Source organism: Olea europaea, unplaced genomic scaffold (genome assembly GCF_002742605.1).
Source record: "Olea europaea var. sylvestris unplaced genomic scaffold, O_europaea_v1 scaffold760, whole genome shotgun sequence".
NCBI lineage: Eukaryota > Viridiplantae > Streptophyta > Magnoliopsida > Lamiales > Oleaceae > Olea > Olea europaea.
In genome coordinates this window covers 35,516-58,346 of record NW_019266013.1, presented here as the reverse complement: position 1 = coordinate 58,346, position 22,831 = coordinate 35,516, and the positions used below count along the sequence as shown (strand labels likewise).

General features: G+C 30.3%; 2 protein-coding genes across 2 annotated transcripts; both read right to left on the bottom strand.

The window, feature by feature from the left end:
- Window positions 1-19,397: 19,397 nt before the first annotated feature.
- LOC111391154 lies at window positions 19,398-20,114 on the bottom strand. The gene is made up of 2 exons (XM_023016303.1): window positions 19,947-20,114; window positions 19,398-19,868 (listed from the first exon to the last, which is right to left on the bottom strand). The coding sequence occupies exons 1-2, from the start codon at window positions 20,112-20,114 to the stop codon at window positions 19,398-19,400; spliced, it is 639 nt and encodes a 212-aa protein (XP_022872071.1).
- Window positions 20,115-20,132: 18 nt separating this feature from the next.
- LOC111391153 lies at window positions 20,133-22,474 on the bottom strand. The gene is made up of 3 exons (XM_023016302.1): window positions 21,722-22,474; window positions 21,316-21,664; window positions 20,133-21,226 (listed from the first exon to the last, which is right to left on the bottom strand). Exons 1-3 carry the CDS (start codon window positions 22,472-22,474, stop codon window positions 20,133-20,135), a joined length of 2,196 nt encoding a protein of 731 aa, XP_022872070.1.
- Between the last annotated feature and the right edge of the window lie 357 nt (window positions 22,475-22,831).

Here is a 22,831-nt window from a genome sequence, read left to right as displayed (position 1 = left end):
ATGTTGATATTAGTTTTCTGTTTAAAGAAAAAGTGAATTCATTAGTTAAAAACAGAATCATTGGATGTAAGCTATGATATTAATTTTGAAATGGACTGATTTAACATAATAATATTTCATTGTATTTGCAATGGAAAGGAGAAAAAGGAAAGTAAGACGCCTACAACAAACTTTAAATTTTAAGAGTAGTAATTTATTACTATTCGATGGAATTGAAAGTCTTGTACATAGACAAACATATATACAGATCATGTTACTTGCTCCAGATATACAAAATAGAACATTAATTATTGTTTACTGTCACAAAATAGTCACAAAAGTATCATATATGTTATTCATTCATGTTTTTCTTTTAAGGTGATCCCAATGGTTCGGTCATCGATTTTGGAGCCTGTGTGAGTCCTTTTTTTGGGTTTTGACTCTGCTCCAATAGGTACATCTGATGGTTGGAAGAGAGACATTTTTGCATGCGGTGGATTGATTTCTTCAGGAGCGGTGGAAATGTCATCGGGTCGTCTGGACACCTTGTTCTTGCCTTTTACGTCTTTGTTGTTGGAATTTTTTCCATTTCAATTTGCCTGTTTGCATCTTCTGTAACAATTGAGGAATCAACTTGATTTACTGTGGAGGAGTTGAACACGAATATGATTTCAAAGCAGTACTCAAGTGGGTCGTGGCGCTTTTCTGTTGCCTTGAGGTAAAAGAGTAGCTCTGTATCACTTTCCAATTTGAGAACATCATTGAGTTCTTTAATACCTTCCTGTAGTTGACGAAATATATTTCAATAGAGTGGCGTGTTTGTTGTTAAGAAGAAAGCATTTTCGAAGGATGTTGAATATGATGTTGTACCTTCCGAAGATGGTTCATTAAGTTATTAGCGCTACTTTCGAGTAACACTTCTGCTGCATCTCCTATGATGGTTGCATTTAATGAACCGGATTTATCTTCAAGTTGTACAAAAGCATTTACCCTAAAGAATACGTTTTTTTTAAGCCATGTATTATGTACCTTATTCTTGAAGTAATAATTAGTAAATTTTTGAACTTATATTTAATAGAAGAAATTACCTTGGGATAGTTTTTGAGTGTTCGTACTTGCATAATCGACATTTACGAATTTCTCCAAAGTTCGCGTTGAAAGTTTTCTTGCAGTTGTTATAAGACATATACCAAAATTTTTGGTCCTTTGAAGCTATTTTCTAGCGTGCATTCACCCAGTAAAATTTCTTCTGTTAAAAGATATGTCTCATGTAATTAGATAAAAGGGTACGACTGAGAAAAATACGTGATGTTACTATAATATTTATTGTGAAATTAAAGATAATGTGTTTCTATTAATTATATTCCGTTTATATTAGTATAGAAGTACCGTTAGATACACCTCTAATAAATCCTCAATCAGTGTCAATTCATTATCAGTAGGAGGATAAAGTTTCGGTGGGCTGACAGCAATAAAAAATTTATTTTCCGTCAGTTTGTCAAGCGCTTCCTTGATAGCTTTCACCCTACAAGAAATAACGATATATTTAGTTATAAAATAGAACCTTTGTTTTTTTTTTTTTGTATTAAAGGTACGTAAATAAGAAATATGTATATTAGGTATGTTGTATTACCATTCTTTGTACTCCGCAACAGCATGTAGTCATGGACATTAATGAAAAATTGCTATTTACTTTGGTCGAAAGTGTAATGCCTGTACAAAAGAAATTAAGAATATCTTACATGAAAAAAAATAATATTATAAATAGAATTGTATTTGTAAAAGAAATTTACCGTTGAACGAAGAAACTTTGAGATTTGTAGCCCTTTTAAGGGGCCTATTTGGAAGATGTTTAATTATCGAAGTGCATTCTCTTTCTACAAAGGTATCCCATAATGTTAGTATAACAGTTTTGAATTCTTTATCTATCAAGACTACATCTTGTAGATAAGCTTCTGTACCAAAGTTAGTTTGAATAAGGCGTTTCTATCGAACACCTATAGTGACAACCATCACGCCTACAAGGTTACGTAAATTGTTTTATATGTTATTTTGCATACATTAACTTTGAACGTAAAAATTAATTATGAAATATTTTATATATTATTTTGCACGCAATAAATTTGTACGTAAAAAATAAATTATGAAATGATTTGTTTAAATGTAATGCAGTAGAAATCTTACCTATGTCTGTATTTTTGTCCATATGCCTCTCTAGTTAATTTGTCCGTGACGGAGGTTTCATGCCTCCGTGCACGGAGGTTCCCAAACTCCGTGCACGAAGGTTTTTGAATTTGTATTTTTTCCCGTGTTCATGTATTTTTGAATTTGTATAAATATTATTTCGCTACTTGTTTAGAATTGTTAAATTTGTTTACAAATAGTATGTTTTCAAATTATTTATGCAGATGTCTTTGGAATATATACTGTTTCCAAATCAATGGTTTTCTGCTACTATTACTCAATATCCGAGTCGGGAATATCTTAAAAATTTTATAGATTTTATAGATACAAATCAACAATGTTCTTATAATGTGTAGTAATTTTTATGAATTTTTTTCTGGAATTATTTATAAAGAAGATGAAGAGCTATTTAGTAGTAGATTGATACATGAATTCGTAATGCGACTTGTTGACTGTGGCAAAAATAACAAAGTATGGGTAAAATTAGATGATCGTATTGCTAGATTTCGTATGCAAGAATTTTGTTTTATCACTGGATTACCTTGTCACGAACCGGTTATGAAGATTGATCATAGCAATAATCGTCTTAGAAATCATTATTTCAATAGTAGTCAAAGAATTAGCATAAAAATGCTATTTGAAGTTTTCCATGAATGTGAAGACTTAGTAGATAAATTTAAGTTGAAATTAGTTATATTGGTGGAATGTGTTATAAAATCAGTTGGAAGAATTATTGGTTACAAAAATCTTGGTATGGTCGAGCATCTTGATGAATTTCTTGGATATCCTTGGGGTCGAAAATGATTTTTTATTTTGTTAAATTCACTACGAGAATCACAATTGCAAAGAGCAGAAAGAGTGCAACGGAACGAACAAATAGATTGTAAGTATGCATTACGAGGGTATCCACTTGCATTTCAGGTATGTTATTAATATTTTTTTTTCTTTTGTTGACTTCATTTATTTGTAAGAGAAAAATAATTGTAATTTGTAATTGCGATGCAGTATTGGATTTATGAGGCATTTCCAGAAATTGGAAAAAAATTTGGACGACGTCGATACAAAATAGCACAGAGTCCACGAATGTATAAGTGGAGTTCTAATAAACTGCTGACTGAAAAAACGATTAAGCATTTTTTGGCTACTCGAGAGGTACGATTTCTTTTAATGAATATATAAATACATTTGTGTTTAATTATTTAAAAACAAAATGAAAAAATTATTTTGATATTTTATTAAAATTACAGATTCAGGTTATTTCAACATTACATCCCACGGAGGAAGAATTGGAGACATCTTGGTATATAAATTTTTCACTGCCAGCTAATAATGAACATCGTGTATTAGATGACATCGTCGATGGAGAATTAGACAATGTGGTACAACAAATCTCAGAGGATACTTTTGAGCAAGAAAGAGATAATATATATGCGCCAGAGACGACCATTCCTAGTACGTCAAGAACTTCACAAGTAGCGGGGCCTAATTTTGGATCTAGCACCTCTAATTATGTGACTGAAGACTGGATGATAGAACTACTTGGTGTCCAAAAGCAAGACATAATAAAAGATGTGTTTGATATATGTGGCAACTTGAGAATAAAAGTTTATGACAATCAAAGACAGTTGTTCGAACAACACCAAAAATGACAGGAGGATTATATGCAATCTACTATTCGTTCCTACATGTATAAGTCATTATCAAGTTTTTTTAACACACATTTGGAGAAAGAGGAACAATTATTCCAACAACAACAAAAATGGCAAGAAGACCATTATCAGACCATGCACTCTTATGTAGATACCAGTTTAGATTCCATGTAATATTATGTGGATGAACAAAATAAGAATACGTTGCAGAAATTATCTGAATGGAAATCAGACATGAAAGCCATTATTAGTTGTACGCAAAAAACATTCCTATTGGTACATGTCCGATTCCCGATGATCGACCGAAGGATGCATCAACTTCTCAACAAGTCGAAAGTTCTGAAACATCACAAGGAAAGAAGAAAAAAAAAGGGAAAACAAATAGAATCTTCTTCGTCTAGAAGACGTCCTTTAGAAGATTATTCTATGCAAAAATACTCGACTCTTAGAAACTGGATAGCGGAGAACGAATCAAGGTTAGAAAGATGATTTTTTATTATTGATTTAAATGCTACAATTTTATTTTGATTTATTCAACTCTAATTTTAATTATGCTATACAGTGCATATTTGGAAGATGCCATTGGGAACGTCTATGGAAGAAATTGGTTGAAAACTTTATTGGATAGAACAAAAGATATAAATATTGCGGTCAGTACTATTTATTGAAAAAAATTAATTTTATTTCATACTTAACATATTTGATTTTTATCAAATTATTCCACCAAACAATTGAATTGGAGCTAAAATTGTTGAAATGATTAATTATTAATGATTGTACCCGTGTATCTAAAGAATATGCAATCATGGGCTTTCAATTTGAAAATGAGTGTGCCAATATGATGATTTGGCAAAGAGATTTTCACGTGGGAAATAATAAAGGTGAACCAGATGGAACTCTTCTGAACAAATATGCGAATGGAAAAATGCCTGTGGAGAGCCGTCCATGGGTAGGGTGTAAGTATTTATTAATTCCATGTTCATTTTCCAGAAATACTTGGTACCTTTTTTTGGTCAATATTCCGGAGTGGAAATTCCAGATATACGATTGCAGCCACAACGAGCATACACCGAATCAAGTAAAAGCACATGCGAATGCGACAGTTAACGTGATTAATTCTTTACTGTTTGACAAAGGTTTTGCAGGGAGACGGGATATAAGCAAACACAAAAAATAAAGAAATGAAGCTAGAGATTATACCATGTCTACCATGTGCAAACAACGGGTAAGCATCGAAAATAATTCTTGTTTAATATAATAGATATTTATTCGTAAGTACTAATTACAAAAAAAAAAAAATTACAGGCTGAACTGTGAAGTTTTCGTGCTTAAATATATCGAATGCTTTGTTCTAGGATTTTCGATAAAATCGGTTTCACCAGACAGGCTAGTTATATATAGATGAAAAATTGCCGTTGATATTTTAAATAATGAATATTTCCTTCATCCACGTCTGTCTTCGTAATTGTAATGGAGTAATAATTGAATGTCGTTATTTAATAACTGTAAAGAATGTATTTTATTCAAGTGTTATGTATTTTTTAGCCACTATTGGATATTTTTAGAATCCCTAATATTCATGTTGAAATTACGAAAGGAAATGAAAATAAACTGTTAAAATAACATAAAAATCAAAATGACGTGACACTAAATTATTTTTTGACCTATATGTTGCTTTGAGAATTTTAATTTTTTTTTAATATTAAGGAAATAAAGGAAACGGAAATCGGTCTATGAGCTATTTTTGTACATTTTATAAATTAAATTAATCTTATTATTAGTCATGATTTTGTTAGTTACACGTAACTTTTAATATTTTAGATAGAAATAGAGAATTAATTTCTTTGTAAAAAGAGAAATAATTTAAATACATATTTTTTCTACTGAAATAAATGTTGATAGTTGATAGCGTGAAAAAGTAAAGAAGTAAGATTGTGCATCAGATTCAAACTAATGGACAGGAAAATACAAGTCGGAGATGACAGTATACTGAATTTAAAGTAATGGGTAGTGGAGATGACAATACACTGAAATGGCGTATGATTAATTAGCTGTTGGCAAGCTCAACTTGAAAACAGTTAAACGTGTACTTTTTCTCCATTTTTCACATTATCAACTTTGAATTAGATTATGTAAAATTAGTAATAATATTTTTGTAAAAAACTTTTTGATAGGAAAAGCAATTCTTTATTTTTAAAATATTAAAACTTTTTTATACCTAAAAAAATAATTTCGTTTTTCAAACAAGATTATGAAAAACAAAAAATACTAATAACGAAATTAAATATGTTTATAAAACATAAAAGTACTTATAAGTATAAAACTCACGTAAAGTTATTTTGAAGAAAAAATGATTTTTTTTTGTAAAGGCTAATATTCGAATATATTTCATTTATTTAATTAAATATAAATATTTACGTATTCTTCTTTTTTGAAATGAGATTTTTAAAATATTATAAATTCTGATAATTGTTTTTGGCTTATACTTGTAAAAAAATTGCTTATAAGTAAAAAAAATCGAACGTTATATTTATGAAGTATAAATATTTAAATATATTTTATTTTTCAAATTAAATAGTGATAAGAAAATTACACTATCTCCAATGTAAAGAGTGACTTATAAGAAAGAAATTATTTTAGTTTATTTAAAAGTAAAAGAATACTTATAATTGTAAAAGATACTTAAATTAAAAAATTGAATATAAATATTTGTAAGTAAATATTCAGATATATTTCATTTTTGCAAATAGAATATTTTGAATAAAATATTAATAACAAAAAATTGAATAAAAAAGAAGATACATTACTTCAATGACTTTAGATAATATAAAAAAATTGAATAAAAAAGAAGAATTAAATATAGAATTTCCACAACTATTTATTTTCAACAATGACTTTAGATAATATAGAATTTGTTGTTTGTTTTCACATACTTTCCACGAACACAGTTTCGTATACAAAATAAAATTCAGGTATTTTTTTTCTTTACGCTTTGTGTCTTTTGAAATTAATATATTCTTTTTCCAGGTAATTTTTTCTTTTCTATTATCTCTCTCTTCCAGCCTTCACGTCCAGTCATTAAATTAAAAAATGGTGCTTGGACTTTTATGTCCTTTTCATTTGATTTAAATGCAATCAACGTGTATATTTAATGGAAGTAACAAAAGAAGTGGATGGAAAGGACCAACTTTGCAAAAAAAGGTTGAAATATGGCTGTAGATGCCACATTTAAAACGATAGGGATGATTTCACAATGAATGCAAACGATAGGAATGTTTTGTGCCAATTACCCTAAATTTTCGCTATTTAATTTTATCTCTAGACTTCTTTCGGTATGAATATTAAAATATATATTGTTATTGAAACTATATTTTAATAAACAGATTAATATATCTAGAGTGTCAAAAATAATTTGGAAGTAAATAAAGTAAAAACGAAAATGTATAATCGTAAAAAGAACTTATATTATGTAACAAAAAAAGAAAAAATCTAAATAATTTTTTTTTAAACAACGAGAATAGTTATTTTCAATAATATAATTCATCTATTTTTGTAACCCGTGAACCTGTTTTAATAAGAATTTGTCTATTTTTAGTACCTCTTGTCAAATTGTGTGTTTGGCCCCCACAAAAGTATTTTATTATTTCATCCATTTTTCAACATTCTTTACTAACTAAGATCGCCCCATCTTTGTTTGATTTCTGAACAAATATTTTGGCATTATAACACGTTTTCGTGAAATTCAATTAGATCTACAGCCTTTGAGTCATGTAATTCAGACATTGTTGCCGTGTCAATAGAGGGTGCAATCATTAATGCAGCATAGAATTACAATCTTACCCCCTTCTTTGTCCCATGTAGTGAAAAAATAAGAGATTTCTTTGTTCTTTTCAGCCAAAAGTTGACTTTGGAAAAAGGAAATGGACCCCACAAAATAAAAAAAAGAAGGTTGAATAATGTAAATGCATGTGAAAAAATAGTGCACTGGGTTAGTCTATGTAACAATAGGAGTACAGGTATGGCACATGGGGCCTATCCTCTTTTAAAATGTGGCAAATAAATTGTCCTCTTTCAAAATGTGGCAAATAATGTTTTCACAGGGAGCTAAATGAATAAGAACGAAAAGTACATTTTTTCTAGCCTATATAATTATGTGTTTTCAATATTTACTTACAAGAATTTTTAGCCTTCGAAATTTGCATATCTTATGCCAGACTTGTTGCTGCTTCACTGAAACAGGTCTTTATCTATTTACTCTCTTGTATTTTACGTCTTATATTTTAATTGTATAGTTTTAAGTTATAATTTATTTGAAGATCAACTGATTTGTACGAAAAAATCAATAGATGCACACAATCTCTTATTCCTTTTATTATAATGTTATAAAAACTTTTTCATTCATTCATATGAAAAAAATATGTACATATTATCGCTGTAAAAATTGTACCACTGCAGTGCTTCAAAATGGATGTTCCACGTCGTTTTTACATAACTATCAGTAATTTCCTTAATCACGTCATCAATCTGGTTAGTCATACAATATTATTATTTTTTAGCTGGAATGAATTTTTCTCATATTTTACTTATAGTTTTTGTCCGTATATATTTGTTTATAGATGATTCCTAGAGCGTTTGCGAAAGACTGGAGACATGAATTTGGTAATTGCGTACGATGGTATAATTGTGACAATAAAATTAGAAACAGTTAATGGGAAATTTTATTTAACTGATGGATGGGAGCAATTTTTCGATCATCACAATTTACACGATGGTTATTGCCTAATATTTGAATATACCAAAAATTCGACATTTAACGTGATCATAATGGATGATTATGGGTTAGAAGTGAAATATGAGTCGGACGTCTCTGAAGAAAGTGAAGAAAGCAACAATTCGAATATGGATAATCCTGTATTCGAAGTGAAGTTAACACCCGTAAATATGGCCATCGAAAAATTGTAATTTTCCTTTTGAATAAATATTTTCATTCTATAGTTGTACTAAGTCTATAATTATGACCTCAAGACTAATAATTCATTCATGGCATTGCAGTATATACCGGGAAGATTTGTCAGCCAGCATTTGCCAAAATTCGTGCGTAGTGTTAAAATTCCCAACTGTTTACTTCAAAATTGGGATATCACCACAAATTTAAGGTCAAATGGTGTGGTATGATATCTCACTATAGGATGGACACATTTTCTCTCCATGAAGGAACTAGAAATGGGTGATACATGCATATTTGAACTACTGAACAACGAACCTCCTGAATTTTTAGTGTACAAAAAAAATCACAGTGATGGAAGTTTGACAAGACTATGAGATTTTTTCATTTTAACTTGTTTTTCGTTTTGGCTATTTTTGTATGCAACCATAATGTTTTACTACAAATTTTATGTCCATCTAATTTATTACAATCTACTCTTATTGGATTTACTTTATTTACGTACTTATATATTTTAGCAACATTTAAATAACTTTTAATTTCAAAATCATAAAACACTATAAACCTAGTAAATACGTCCAAAACTATTATAAAATATGGAAAGAAATATTAAAAAAAACTTAATTGAATAAAGGGACGAATGGCAAGGGATCCCAACAAACTGTCAGCCAAATAGACTCCTATTCATTTTGGTGAGTGGCCGAAATTTTGGAAAAAATTCTGCTCCGGATGCATTGCGATCACATGGTATATGTTAATGCGGTCACATGGTTGTGTGTATTCCTGCCGCTGAGTTCCCTGTGACCGTCTGTGCGACTGCATGAGTGGTTATGCGTTGTGATTGCGTTCATGTAAGCTACAGCCATTCCATTTCTTGTTCAAGCCAAGGTGCTTTACTCCGTTCCATGTTGATCCACATTGTTCTAGCTTGCTATAGCTTCCATTTCCAACTTCTAACTTGGCCCTTAAACTTTCCTAAAGATATTTCATTTAAAGTCGATATAGTAGCCTCAATTGAAAATTAAAGTCTAAGTCGAAATTATCCACAATTTATTTAATTAATAAGTGTAGTCCTAGAAGTTTAATTACAATTACAATTAAGTTTACAACTTTCGTAGCAATTAAAATAAAATTCAAGACTTTATAATAGTTGTAATTAAGTCCAAAACTTTCCTAGTAATTATATTAAAATTCAAATTTTTTTAGTAATTATGTCACATTACTTTGAAGGGTTATGACAAGGACCTAAGCTATATTGATATATGCTTTAATAATTAGATTATGTCAAGTCGATTATCGATTACCCAGTCTAATTATTAGTCTTTTTTCACTAAAAACAAAAGACTGCATTATCTATATAAAATCACAGATTAGTCAATAAATTAGGAATATTTTTCCTCTTACCTGTTGTGCATGTATTTTATCTCCGTCCGAGATTCGATAAATAAGTATGGACACAATGGCCATATTTCGCATCTAATTATTCTCAATAAGTTAAGTATCATTTTCAGTGTGATGCGCACTTGTGGTAGAGGATGAAAACAAACACGTCTCTTTCTTGCAGGGAAAAGATAAATGCCAAAAAAGGAAAGAATATTGCAAAATGATAAATGCCAAATGTAATTAATGTTAGTAACTATTTCACCAACCTACTTTATTTCTTCACTTCAAATTCATAACTCATTTTTCATCTACATCTTCAATTCATTCATCTCAAATCTCAAACTAATTACAGTGTGGAATTAAGCAACAAATTCTAAGGTAAGTTGATTTTTATGAATAATGTTATTTATATGAATAATTTACTATTTTTAATCGTTGATATTTGTGGAAGAAATGTGAAGTTTGTGTCGAAAATGAAGCTGGTGGTGTAGGAAGTAAATGAGGGAGTGCCCGCACGCGGTGGTATGGGAATCCCCGCCCGCAATACCAGTGCGGGGAATCCCACACCAATTCTTGCGGTGCGGGGACTCCCCGCACGAATTTGTGCGGGCATTGTTGCGAGGACTCATCACTCTTTTTTTTCCTTTTTTTAAAGTTAAATTATAATATTTTTTATATAAATTGGAGATAAAATCTCAGAATTAGAAATAAATATTACATCTAATAATTGATATACATTGATAGTAATTTTTTTTTCCAGCTTACATGATATATATGATATATACTTATATGAAATCACGAAGATATGTTGGTATATGTTATGACACTTTTCATTTTTATTATTTGTGCAGATGTTTCTAGATTATATAATGTCACCAAACCAATGGTTTTCTGGTACTATCACTCAATACCCCAATTACCAATATGTAAAAGATTGTATAGTATTGCTTCAAACAGATGAGCAATCACTTTTAATTTCTAGCGATAACAGTTTTTATGGATTTATGTATAGAGATGAAGAGCAACAATTCAACAGTAAACTTATACATGAATTTATAATGAGGTTTGTTGACTGCGGTAAAAAGAATGAGGTGTGGGTGAGGTTGGACAATCATTTTGCTCGTTTTGGCTTGCAAGAATTTTGTCTAATCACAGGATTACTTTGTTATGAACAATCTTTTAATCTTGATCCCAACAATTCTCGACTTAGAGATCAATATTTTGAAGGCAAAAAAAAAAAATTAACATGAGAATCCTTTACGATGCATTCCAATTGTTTGAACATCCAGAGGATAAATTAAAATTGGGATTGGTGATGTCGGTAGAATGTGTTTTGACACTAACGGATAGATATATTGATTACAAAACTTTAGGCATGGTTGAGCAGCTAAATGATTTTTTGTTGTATCCTTGGGGCCGTAAGGCATACTTTGTTTTGTTGAAGTCGTTACAACAATCACATATTAAAAGAATACAAAGAATGCAACAGTCTGGCCAAAATGAATGTAAATATATACTACATGGATATCCCCTTGCCTTTCAAGTAATTTTAATTTTAATTTATTTACTCTATATTTTGATTTTATACGTATTTAATATTGATTTTGAATTTTTTATTGTAGTTTTGGATATACGAAACATTTCCTCAAATTGGAGACAAATTTGGACGACGTATGTATAAGACATTACAGGCTCCAAGAATGCATAAATGGAAGCAAAAAAAAAAAATATTGAGTGAGAGAAGAGTAAAGCAATTTTTCACTGCCCAAAAGGTACGATAAATTTAAATATACATTTGACTATCTACGATAAATTTAGATATACATTTGACTATCAATTATCTAATTATTTAATAGTGGGAAAGGAAAGTATTATAATTTTTTATTATATTTGTAGATTGAAGTACTTGCAGTGTTAGCACCCACTGAAGAAGAATTGGACAAAGTTTGGTATATGACTTTATCATTACCAATTGATAACCAACATACTATTTTAGATGGCATCGTTGGTAGAGAATTTGAGAATACACATTAAAAAATTCCAAGACAAATTCTACAACATATAGATGAGGAACAAATTCCAAAACGTATGGACGAGCAACAAACAGGTGTTGCTGGTAGTTCAATAGCAAAGATTTCAATTGGACTTCAAGAGTTTGATTGTTCTTATCTTGATTTCAACTATGTAAGAAGAGAATAAATGGAAGAAATGTTCAGTATGTATAGGCAGCACGTAGTGTCAGATATGTCTGGCTTATGTCATAATCTGAAGACAGACATAGTTGATGAATCAAGAAGACAGGAAGCAGAAACTCTTCAAAACCAGAGATAAATGTTTGAACAATATCAGAAATGGTACGAAGATCAACATGAGGGTTTGGGTTTCTAATCTGGCATGCATTCCCATCATACTGCTCTAGAAACAAAAGAACAAGATGCTCTTTATCAAGCATTTCTTGATCAACAGAAAGAAATGTTTCAACAACAACAGAAATGGCATGAACAGCAGTATCAAGGAATGCTTCAACAACAAAAAAATGGCATGAAGATCAGTATCTGAGAATGCAGTCTTATATAAACAACAATTTTGCTTCCATGCAGTCTTGTATGGACAGCAATTTTGCTTCAATGACCACGTACATTGACAACAAAAACGAAAATGTGATGAATCGATTAGATGATTTGGAATCAAAACTGGAAGCTATTGCTTGTTCACAACTGCAGGATGTTCCTGGTTCTAGTAGTGGCCAGAAAGCACCGGTTCAACAAATTCCATCGGTGGGAACATCCAGAAAAGAAAAGAAAAATAAGAAAATAAAATATTCAGGTTATCCGTTAGAAGACTATCTCATGGAAAGATATACAACAATAAAAGAGTAGGTGGTGTGCAATCCATCTAGGTAAGAAATTTGATTGTATTTTATTAATTGTATCACATTGATTTAGTATTAATTTAAACTACAATATATACATATAGTGCATACTGGAAGATTGTAGGAACTGGCAACTTACATGGAAGAGATGCACTAAAAACTATAATGGATGCAACCAAAGATATCAATATTGTGGTTAGTGAAGTTTATAACTCTGGCTTAATTAATTTTATTATACTTAACATATCTAATTTATTTCTATTTATTATATTAGCATATAGAAATGGAATTAAAGCTATTGAAAGAGTTGATCAGTGAAGGTTGCAGTCCTGTTTCCAAAGAATATGCAATTCTGAACTTCAAATTTGAACATGAATGTGCTGCCTAATTGATGTGACAACATAATGTAATGGTCGAATGTTTTAGCCATTCTTAAAAGGATTTATTAACTGTGACTTTACAGCAATACATGAATGGTGATTTGCCGATGGGTGGGCGTTCATGGATAGTTTGCAATTATTTATTAATTCCATGTTCATATACGGGAAAAAATTGGTATCTTTGTCTTGTTAATTTTCTGGAATGGAAAATTCAAATATACGATTGTAGTGAGGAGTCTCATACACCAGAAGAAATCAGGAAACAAATAAAGTCATTAGTTAAAATAGTCCAAATTTCATTGAATTCTAACAATTTTTCTTCTAGGAGACCAGAATTAAGGAAGCATAGAAACAAATTGCTCAATTTGGAAATTATACCTTACCTACCTTGCGCAAATAACAGGTATGTATTCAATGCATTTAAATTGATAATATTTATTCTTTCTTAATTTATTATTTTACCTTCTACTATTTATTTTGTCTAACAGAAAACAATTCTTTCATACAGGGCAAATTCTCCAATATTTTTCCTCAAATACATAGAATGCTTTATTTTAAACTATCCATTAGAAATAGTTCAAGCAGACATGATGAGTATATATAGAAGAAAAATTGTAATAGACATTTGTTATAATCAATATTTTCTACATCTCCGTAGTTCCTGATTAGTTTTTTATTGTAAATGTGAAGAATTTGTAATATGTAAACATTTTGAAATTAGCTTAAGGTTATTTTTTGTGCAACTACATAAATTCAAAATTTAAGAGTGAAAAATTGTGCATGAATATTTTAGCTGATTATTTGCTTTGAATAAAGTAAATGAAAGACAATATTTTAGTTTTTGATTGTAAATGTAAAAAATTTGTAATATATAAACAATTTGAAATTACCTTAAAGTTATTTTTGGTGTAATACGTAAATTCAAAATTTAAAAGTGAAAAATTGTGCATGGATATTTTAGCTGTTTATTTGCTTTGAATAAAGTAAATGAAAAACAAAGAATAAATGAGAATATACTTTAGAATATATACTTCATTAATGTTGACAATTCACTACAAAAATACAAAATAAATATTCTACTATCCATAATAAATGGATAGCAATAAATTATGTAAGTAGCATGTTATACATACATCATTTATCAACATTATGGTTGCCAAAATAAAGCAAAATAAAGAAAAACAAAGCTGACAACAACAAGCCATTTATTTTTATCCCAAACAAAAATATTTTAGTCATTCTTCACTTTATCTTTTGCTTTGGAGCAAACGGATTTATGTTAGAAGTAACATATGAATTTGAATTTGAAGTAATATTTTAATCATTCTTCACTCTCTCTTTGCTGGAGGCAATGTATTTTCCTTAGGCGAGTTTGTATGGATGTTTTTCTTAACATTTTCTTGCCTTTTTTCACTTGGGGTGTTTCTATCGTCTAAATCTGTCAAATCTGTCACGGAGATGATGTCAAATTTATAATTTGATGAATTAGGCTCAATTTGGAATGCTCTCAAGTAGAATGCTCATGGAGTATCCTTCATTTTTTGAAGAATAACTTCAAATTTTGTCTATAAATCATGTATGTCAATGATATATACTCTATTAATATTATGATGTAAAAAAAAGGAATAAATGTAGTCTATGAAACTGTCGATGAGATAATTAACTGCTGGATAAATATAAACATTATTGGCTAGGAATATCATCAGTAAAAAAAGTTTCATACGCGTATTAAAGTCCTATTGTTATGGTTTTTTTTATAAACCATAAATATTGGAGATTCCCTATTTAATAGTTCAAATACACATATATCGCCAATTTGTAGCTACTTGTCTGCCAGAAAATCTGCCCAACCTACACTAAGCCGGTGCATTACACCATTTTCTCTTGAATTTACGGTGATATCCTAGTAGTGAAGTAAAGAGTTGAGGATTCGAACATTTTGCACATGTCTTGGCAAATGTTATTTTGCAAACCTTCCTGGTATAGACTGAAAAACACGGATTAATGATTTACTAATATTAAGAATGATGTGGAATAGGTAAATATAGAATGACATATTAAAAATAACACCTACAATTTCTCGATGGTCATTATGATCCAGCTTAAGTTTTACTTCAAACGCAGGATTATCCATATTTAAATTGTCGTCGTCTACTTCATAATTTGAGCCATATGTAATCTCTGCTCTAGAATGATCAAATATCCTCATATTCAACATTGAATTTTCATTATATTCAAATACTACAATATAACCATCCTATAAGTTATGATGATCGAAAAATTCTTCCCATCTATTAGCCAAATATATTTCTTCGTCAATTCTTTCTAACTATACTGTGACAATTATACCATCATATACAGTTAATCGTAGTGTGTTACCTATTTCTGGTTCCCAGTAATTGATAAAAGATGTAGGAAGCATCTACAAATACGAAAAAAATATAAGTTGTACATTAATATTAATAAAAGATTTTAAAAAATCTGAAAAAAGAAATTATTATATAACTTACAAAACGAATGTTATGATTTAGTGAAACATCGATGATTTTGGAGAAGTTATTTGGCACATCCATTTTTGTGTCTACTAGATTTAGAAAGAATTACATACATCATATGATTTAGAACACCATTAAATATTGAAAATTAGACATTATGTAAATCTAAAAATCTATCTAAAAAGCAAGAAAAAAATAATAGACAACACTTGAATTTTTTGAGCAAAGTTGGGCTGGTGTAACTGGCAGGTAAAAATATTAAAAAAAATTTGGTGAGAACAAATGGTATGTGAAAGTACTTAAGCTAAAGAAATGTACGTTGCTTTTCTCAATGATTTGACGAGATGTTCACATGTAAAACAAACAAAGTATTCCCACGGTTGTAGAAGTAGACATAATATGTGCAGTGATTTTGGCACCTTCTTACAGGATTCTCGTGATTCTGTAAGATTTGTAATGTTTTGTAAGATTTTGTAGGAACAAAAAATGAAAGAAAGAGATAATACTTTTTTTTGTTTCTTGTATTAATCTTTAACCAAAACAATATATGTTTTATTTAAAATTTCATATAGCTCAAAATATTGTTGATAATATTTAGAGAAAGCAATGAAGATGCGAGTATAACCTTCGTGCGAGTGATGTCGTATCCTACAGATTTGTGCGGGTACCGCACAAGGGGGACATTCCAATGTGCGGGGTAACCGCACTTTGTGAGGGTGTGCTGACTACCCCACACAATTATGTGCAATTGCACAGGCACAATTTGTGTGGGATAGCCCGCACAATTGTGCGAGGTATGCGGGCTATCTGCACGAATTGTTGTGCGGGTAACCCCGCACGCACAATTGTGCAGGGTAATTATGTGCTTTTTTGTGGGGGTACCCCTGCACAAATTTTGCGGCGGTGTGCGGTGTAGCCCCGCACATTCTTCTTGTGCAAATAAGAAAATAGACATCTTCGCACAGCAAGTCAGCACCAAATTCATGTGAAAGTTGAAAATGAGAGTTTCTTACATTTTTTTAATACTCGAGTGTGGAAGAAAGAAAAAATTGCTTATAATTGTGCGGGTGCGACACACCACACATTTTCTGCGGTCTCACCCCGCACATTTGTACTTGTATATATGTGTGTGTGTGTGTGTGTGTGTGTGTGTGTGTGTGTGGTTTTTTATTTCTTTTGTTATTAATGATATAGTTTAATGATAGTTTCATAGCTATACAAATTTTCAATTTTATGATTAGTTTTTATTAAGCATTATTGTTTTGCTAGTTGTTTATCAACGTGAATTTCAACTTACCATCTTAAAAAGTTTTAACTTTGGCAACTAAATATAAGAAATCATGTCACTTGCAAAATAAGTTTCGTAGGTATAGATTACTTGGATGAAAATAAATCTAAATAGAAGACAAAAATAAATACAAGATTTATCAACAAAGCTTGCAACAATAATTGATGTTATTTAGCACCCATAAAGCAAACCAAACACCCTGATGTATATATCATTTCTAATCTAGACAGTTTAAACACTATATGATTTAAAAGAAGAGAATAGTTGTTGTCAAAAACTTCTCAAATATCTCAATCATCATCTACTAATTTTTTTTTCTTTTAGTGTAGAAAAACTTGTGTTATTTATGTCTCCATCACAAGTTATCTTTAAATCTGAAGACTTGAAAGCTTGGTTTACCTCAAGTAACCAATTTTTGAAAAGAGTGTGCTCCAATAATTTTCCTATGCACAACATTTACTTGACTTTTTTCACATAAATTTGAATGTTCATATGCTGCATAAATTAAATTGATTTAGATACTCCGAAAAAAAATGTTTGAAGTAGAATGTCATTCATATTTTGAATAACAATTTCAAAATGCTAATCAGTTAGAATTCTTACAAAAATGATCCATTCCATTCCATTCATCAACTTCTAGAATAATCTAACATTTGCATTATAGTTGGAAAAAAAAAGACATTTCATTTAGCATAGTCGACAAAGAAATCACGGACGAAAAAAGAAATTCCAATCAATCGAACATATACCTATAAAGAGGTGCAGTTGTATGAATGTATGAATGAAAGAACCTCCTTGTACACAACATTTTTAGTACATGAGTTGTGCGTATGATTTTCATTGGACGGTTTGATTTTCATTGTTACATATAATTGACCATGGCAGAAAACTAGTTCTGGTAGGTGCAAACCCACGAAATCAAGTGTCTGACCCTGTGCTTTATTTATTGTCATTGCAAAGTATAGTCTAATTGGGAATTGAGTCCTTTTAAATGGAATCGTAGTTCGATCAGTTTTGAGAGGTATGAAAGGGATCCTAGGTAATAAAACTTGTTTTCTACGATATTCACCAGTTGTGATTTCAGCAAGAATGACATTTCTCTCAAATTTTTGACAGGTAAGGCATGTTACATTGCATAACCCCTCGGAAGGATTGATATTTCGTAATAACATTACAGGACAATTCATCTTCAGTTTCAACTCATGAGGTGGACTACCATTAGGTGTCAAAGTATTCAAGAAGTCTTTCTGTAGGCTTTGTTTTAATTTCTCAATTGCTTTATCAAAACTATATACGTGAAACTTTGACCAGGAATTTGTTCAAACAAAAGTATATTAATGTAGTCAACACATTCATTTGCAGACGTAAGAATAACACGATTGACCATCGTATATAAATGATCGGCATATGTGTCTATATTGAAAACACACATTGTATCAATTTTTTTAAAGACGTAATTTCATCTTCGAATGGTAGAACTATACTATTTGGTAGCTTAATACAGTTGCAAGTATGTTCTTGTTCTGTTCCACCTCCAATTCGAAGTAAGTATTCACAAAAAAGGGGATCGAACTTCGCTCTCATATTTTCAACCAGTGCTAAATGTAAAAAAGAAGGCCACAAATACGAGTAAATTATGCTAGCCTTTATTATATCTTCTTTGTTTCCCTTAGGTACAATTGGTAGAATCTGTCTAAAATCTCCTCCGAAAACTATTACTTTTCCACCAAAAGGCAAGTTACAATCATTGATGTCTCTAAGCATTTTGTCTATAGATTCTACAGCACAACGATTTACCATAGGTGCCTCATCCCAAATTATTAGCCTACACATTTTCAATAAAGTTCCTAATGCCGATTGCTTGCTAATAGAGCAGTTGACTTCACCTACCATTTCTAGAGGGATTTTAAATCTTGAATGAGCAGTTCGACCTCCGGGCAATAAAGATGTAGCCACTCCGGATGATGCAATTGCTAAAGTTATGAAATGACGACATCTGACATCAGTCAAGAGTGCTCTATATAAAAAAGTTTTTCATGTCCCACCCGGACCGTCGATAAAAAAAATTCCACTTGATTCATCTTGTACTTTTTCCATAATTGTATTATATGTAAATTGTTATTCTTTATTTAACGTCGTTGTACAATTAAAGTTTCTTTCAATATCCAATTTTGTTGTTTCCTCTACAACCATTCTCATTAATCTTTCATCGTCGTCTATATTTACGTTAAATGACACAATTCATAATCGTTTATATTTTTACCAAGTGATTCTAAAATAGAAATTATATCCTCTAAAGCTCGTACTTCGACAACTTCAGCGAGCATATTTTTATTTACATAATCATCCGTCATATAAGGCTTAAATTTATCCCACAGTAATTTAGGATTATTTGGATTGCACATTGTACGAAGCGTAGCAAAAAGAAGTCTTAAAGAATAAGGCATTTCGTAAATAATAGTTTCAGATAAACATTTTTCACAACGAGTATTTCCATTTAATAAATCATAGAGAAGCGCAGCTTCACGAAATGTACCAACATTTACCCCATTGAAAATCATTAAATCATCAAATGATGTTGGACCTCTAATATGATTAAGAAGAAGACGAAGAAAATATCGTTCTCTTTCAGATGGATTTACCAAGATAATTCGTCCTACAACAATTTGCTTGTTTCTAGGTAACCATGTTTTCTTAGATGCATTTCAAACAAAATGCATTGGGAAATCTTGATACAAAAGCATTCGAGAAAATTCATTTATTTTATTTACTCGGAAAAACTCAGCTAACATAGTTTTTCTCTTATTTTCATTCTCAATAACAGAAGATAAATTGTCTATATATTTGTAAGTTACACATTGATGATCTTCAATATGAAGTTGTAAAGCACAAACAGCTGGATATATTTTCGATAAATTGAAAGCACAAAACCTTCCCATAGCTTCTGGTCGAGATATTCATCTAGTAGATTGGTAAGTAGAAATTTCATCAATGTCTTTGTCTATGTTATTTTTGTCGACCAAAAAATTAATACGATCATGTCTTTCGTATACATATTTGTATAAATATTTAACGACTTTAATAAAAGAATATACTTCAACATTGATATGACAGTCAAATTTTGCACTTAAATAATGATTATATGGCACAATCCATTGATTGCCTAACATTTTACCTCTCACTTTAACATAAATGCCATTATTACGCCACTTATACAGTGGGTACGAATTACCTCCAAATATAGTACTATTACAATAATCTTTTGGATATTTATTTTTACAATAACTATTTTTCTCCATGTATATGTTTTTAGGATTTAGATTTCCACAAGGACCATGCATATTGCGCTTTACAATAACTGAATGAAGATAATGATGTATATTTTTATCAGGAATTTCACAAGATACTATTTTATGAACTTGTTTAGTAGAAGAAATTTTATGACCACAATTAAAAATCAACAACAGATGTGCATGAGAGAGACCTCTTTTTTGAAATTCAATCACGTATATATGAGCTATAATAGGACCAAAAATATTTCTCTTGTATAAATCATTTTTAAGTTCTTCTAATTTTGCTCTAGATACACGTACAATAAGATCCGGTCGATTTTCAACCTCATCATTATATTTTAATTCTTGCTTAATTTCTGGCCAATTTGGATTACATGTTATAGTTATAAATAAATATGATTTTTCATAACGTTGGACAAGAGTTATAGCATCTAAGTATCTCCTTAGCATATCTTTAGGTCCACATGTAAAGGATTGTGGTAAAACAAATTTCTTTCCAATTTTGTACCCTTTTGTTTCTCCATTATGTATACTGTCTATGATACCTTGATAAAGTTCAGCACGAATTTGTTTCTGATTACTATGAAAATAATCTAATCTGGATGTCTCTATTTTAACATACATATCCACAACATATTGTTGAAAAAGTCTACCAAAATGAAGCAACACAGACTTATCAGAAGGCCTAATTTGTAACTTATACGAATAGTACTCACGACATGATACCTGAGACAATTTCTTCTTTGTATCCTTCAACACTACATAAGCGAGAATGAATAATTTTATATTTACTTTCAATATCACATTTGTAGAACTATAATAGACACAAGAAAGTATATAAGCAAACCTGCAGCCTTTTTTTCAATAATTTGAGTCGTAGAATTTATTACATTTGGATCAGCAACATTGTCCACAAACTGTGCAATTTGAGAAGACGTTTGTTCGTATCTTAGAATGCCTTTATGCCAACCACATTCACCAAATGGAAAGAGCAAAGAATATTGTAGAGTATCGTAACAACCATAATAATAATGAACCCTATGCAAATCACTAGAATGACCATATATAGTAATATCACGAACGCGAATATTTGTATTTTCATCATCCTGAACCCATATAGCAGCTACTTGAGATGCCAACGGAGTATCAAAGACTCTCTGATCGAGTCCTGGATGGCATCTTATTTGAATTTTATGCTCATGCAAATCAGTTATATTGCTTAAAGACCTAAAAAATTAACTATACGGATTTACCTTCAAGATTTCGATTAGAAGAAATAAAATAGATTCCACCAGGTGTTCTGAAGTTTTCATATGATTTTCTAGTTCATTAGCTATATCATAAAAATATAATTGCATATAACAAGGCGTATTATTATCCGGTATAAGTTGATTTACATAATGATATACTTGTCCCTGAATTCTAAATGTGTAGATACCTTTGTATGCTTTAAACAGTTTTTTATCATACTTTACACCAAATGAAGTGAATGCAAAGTGATTATAATATGAAAGTGCATATTTTTTAAATTCCATGGATACAGGCTCTTTAGACGTAAATAAAGTATACAATTCATCCGGTGAATCGGGCATAAAAAGTTTCACATTTCCATCAGAACAACAAAAACCTTTAGTCTTTCTATACAATTTGCGTGCACCACAATGCTTACAATAATCACAAGTTGGTAATACATATGCAGTTGCTGGTACACTTAACAAATTAGAGCTTCCATGTAATTCAGAATAAAAAATATTTATCATTTCTTCATTCAAAGTAGATGCCTCAGAATGTATTATATATTCATGCACACAATCAACTTCAGAAGTATTATTTGTAGATAACATACGATCATTTATTCTTTTACGACAATCAATACTTACAATTTCATTTCGATATCTCCTATCCGCCTGCCTTCGATTTTGTTGTCGTCGAATGAAAGCATTATATGATTGACTTGTGCTTTGGGACAAGGTTTGAAGATCAAAACGACCAGACTCTTCATTCATAGATTTTTCGAAAGAATCCATGAAAACAATGAACTGACCTCTGATTTCAATAATAGAAGAAATTATGGATTTAATTAAAAACCAACCAATAATGATATTATTACATTAAACACTGTATAAACTAAATTGACTGAACCCATATACATATTAGGAAACATTCCGCAAATCAACAATCATCTTCGAAAATGCACGTAAAAAAAGAACTATAAACTGGACGATAACAATCAAACATTCATATACCAAACTGTTGTAATTTTCATTAAACATAAACAGCAACATAAACTTCTCATGTAGATAATGGTAAAGAAAGAAAGACGTAGTCAAGTTGTATACACAGAACAAAAAAATTATGTTACA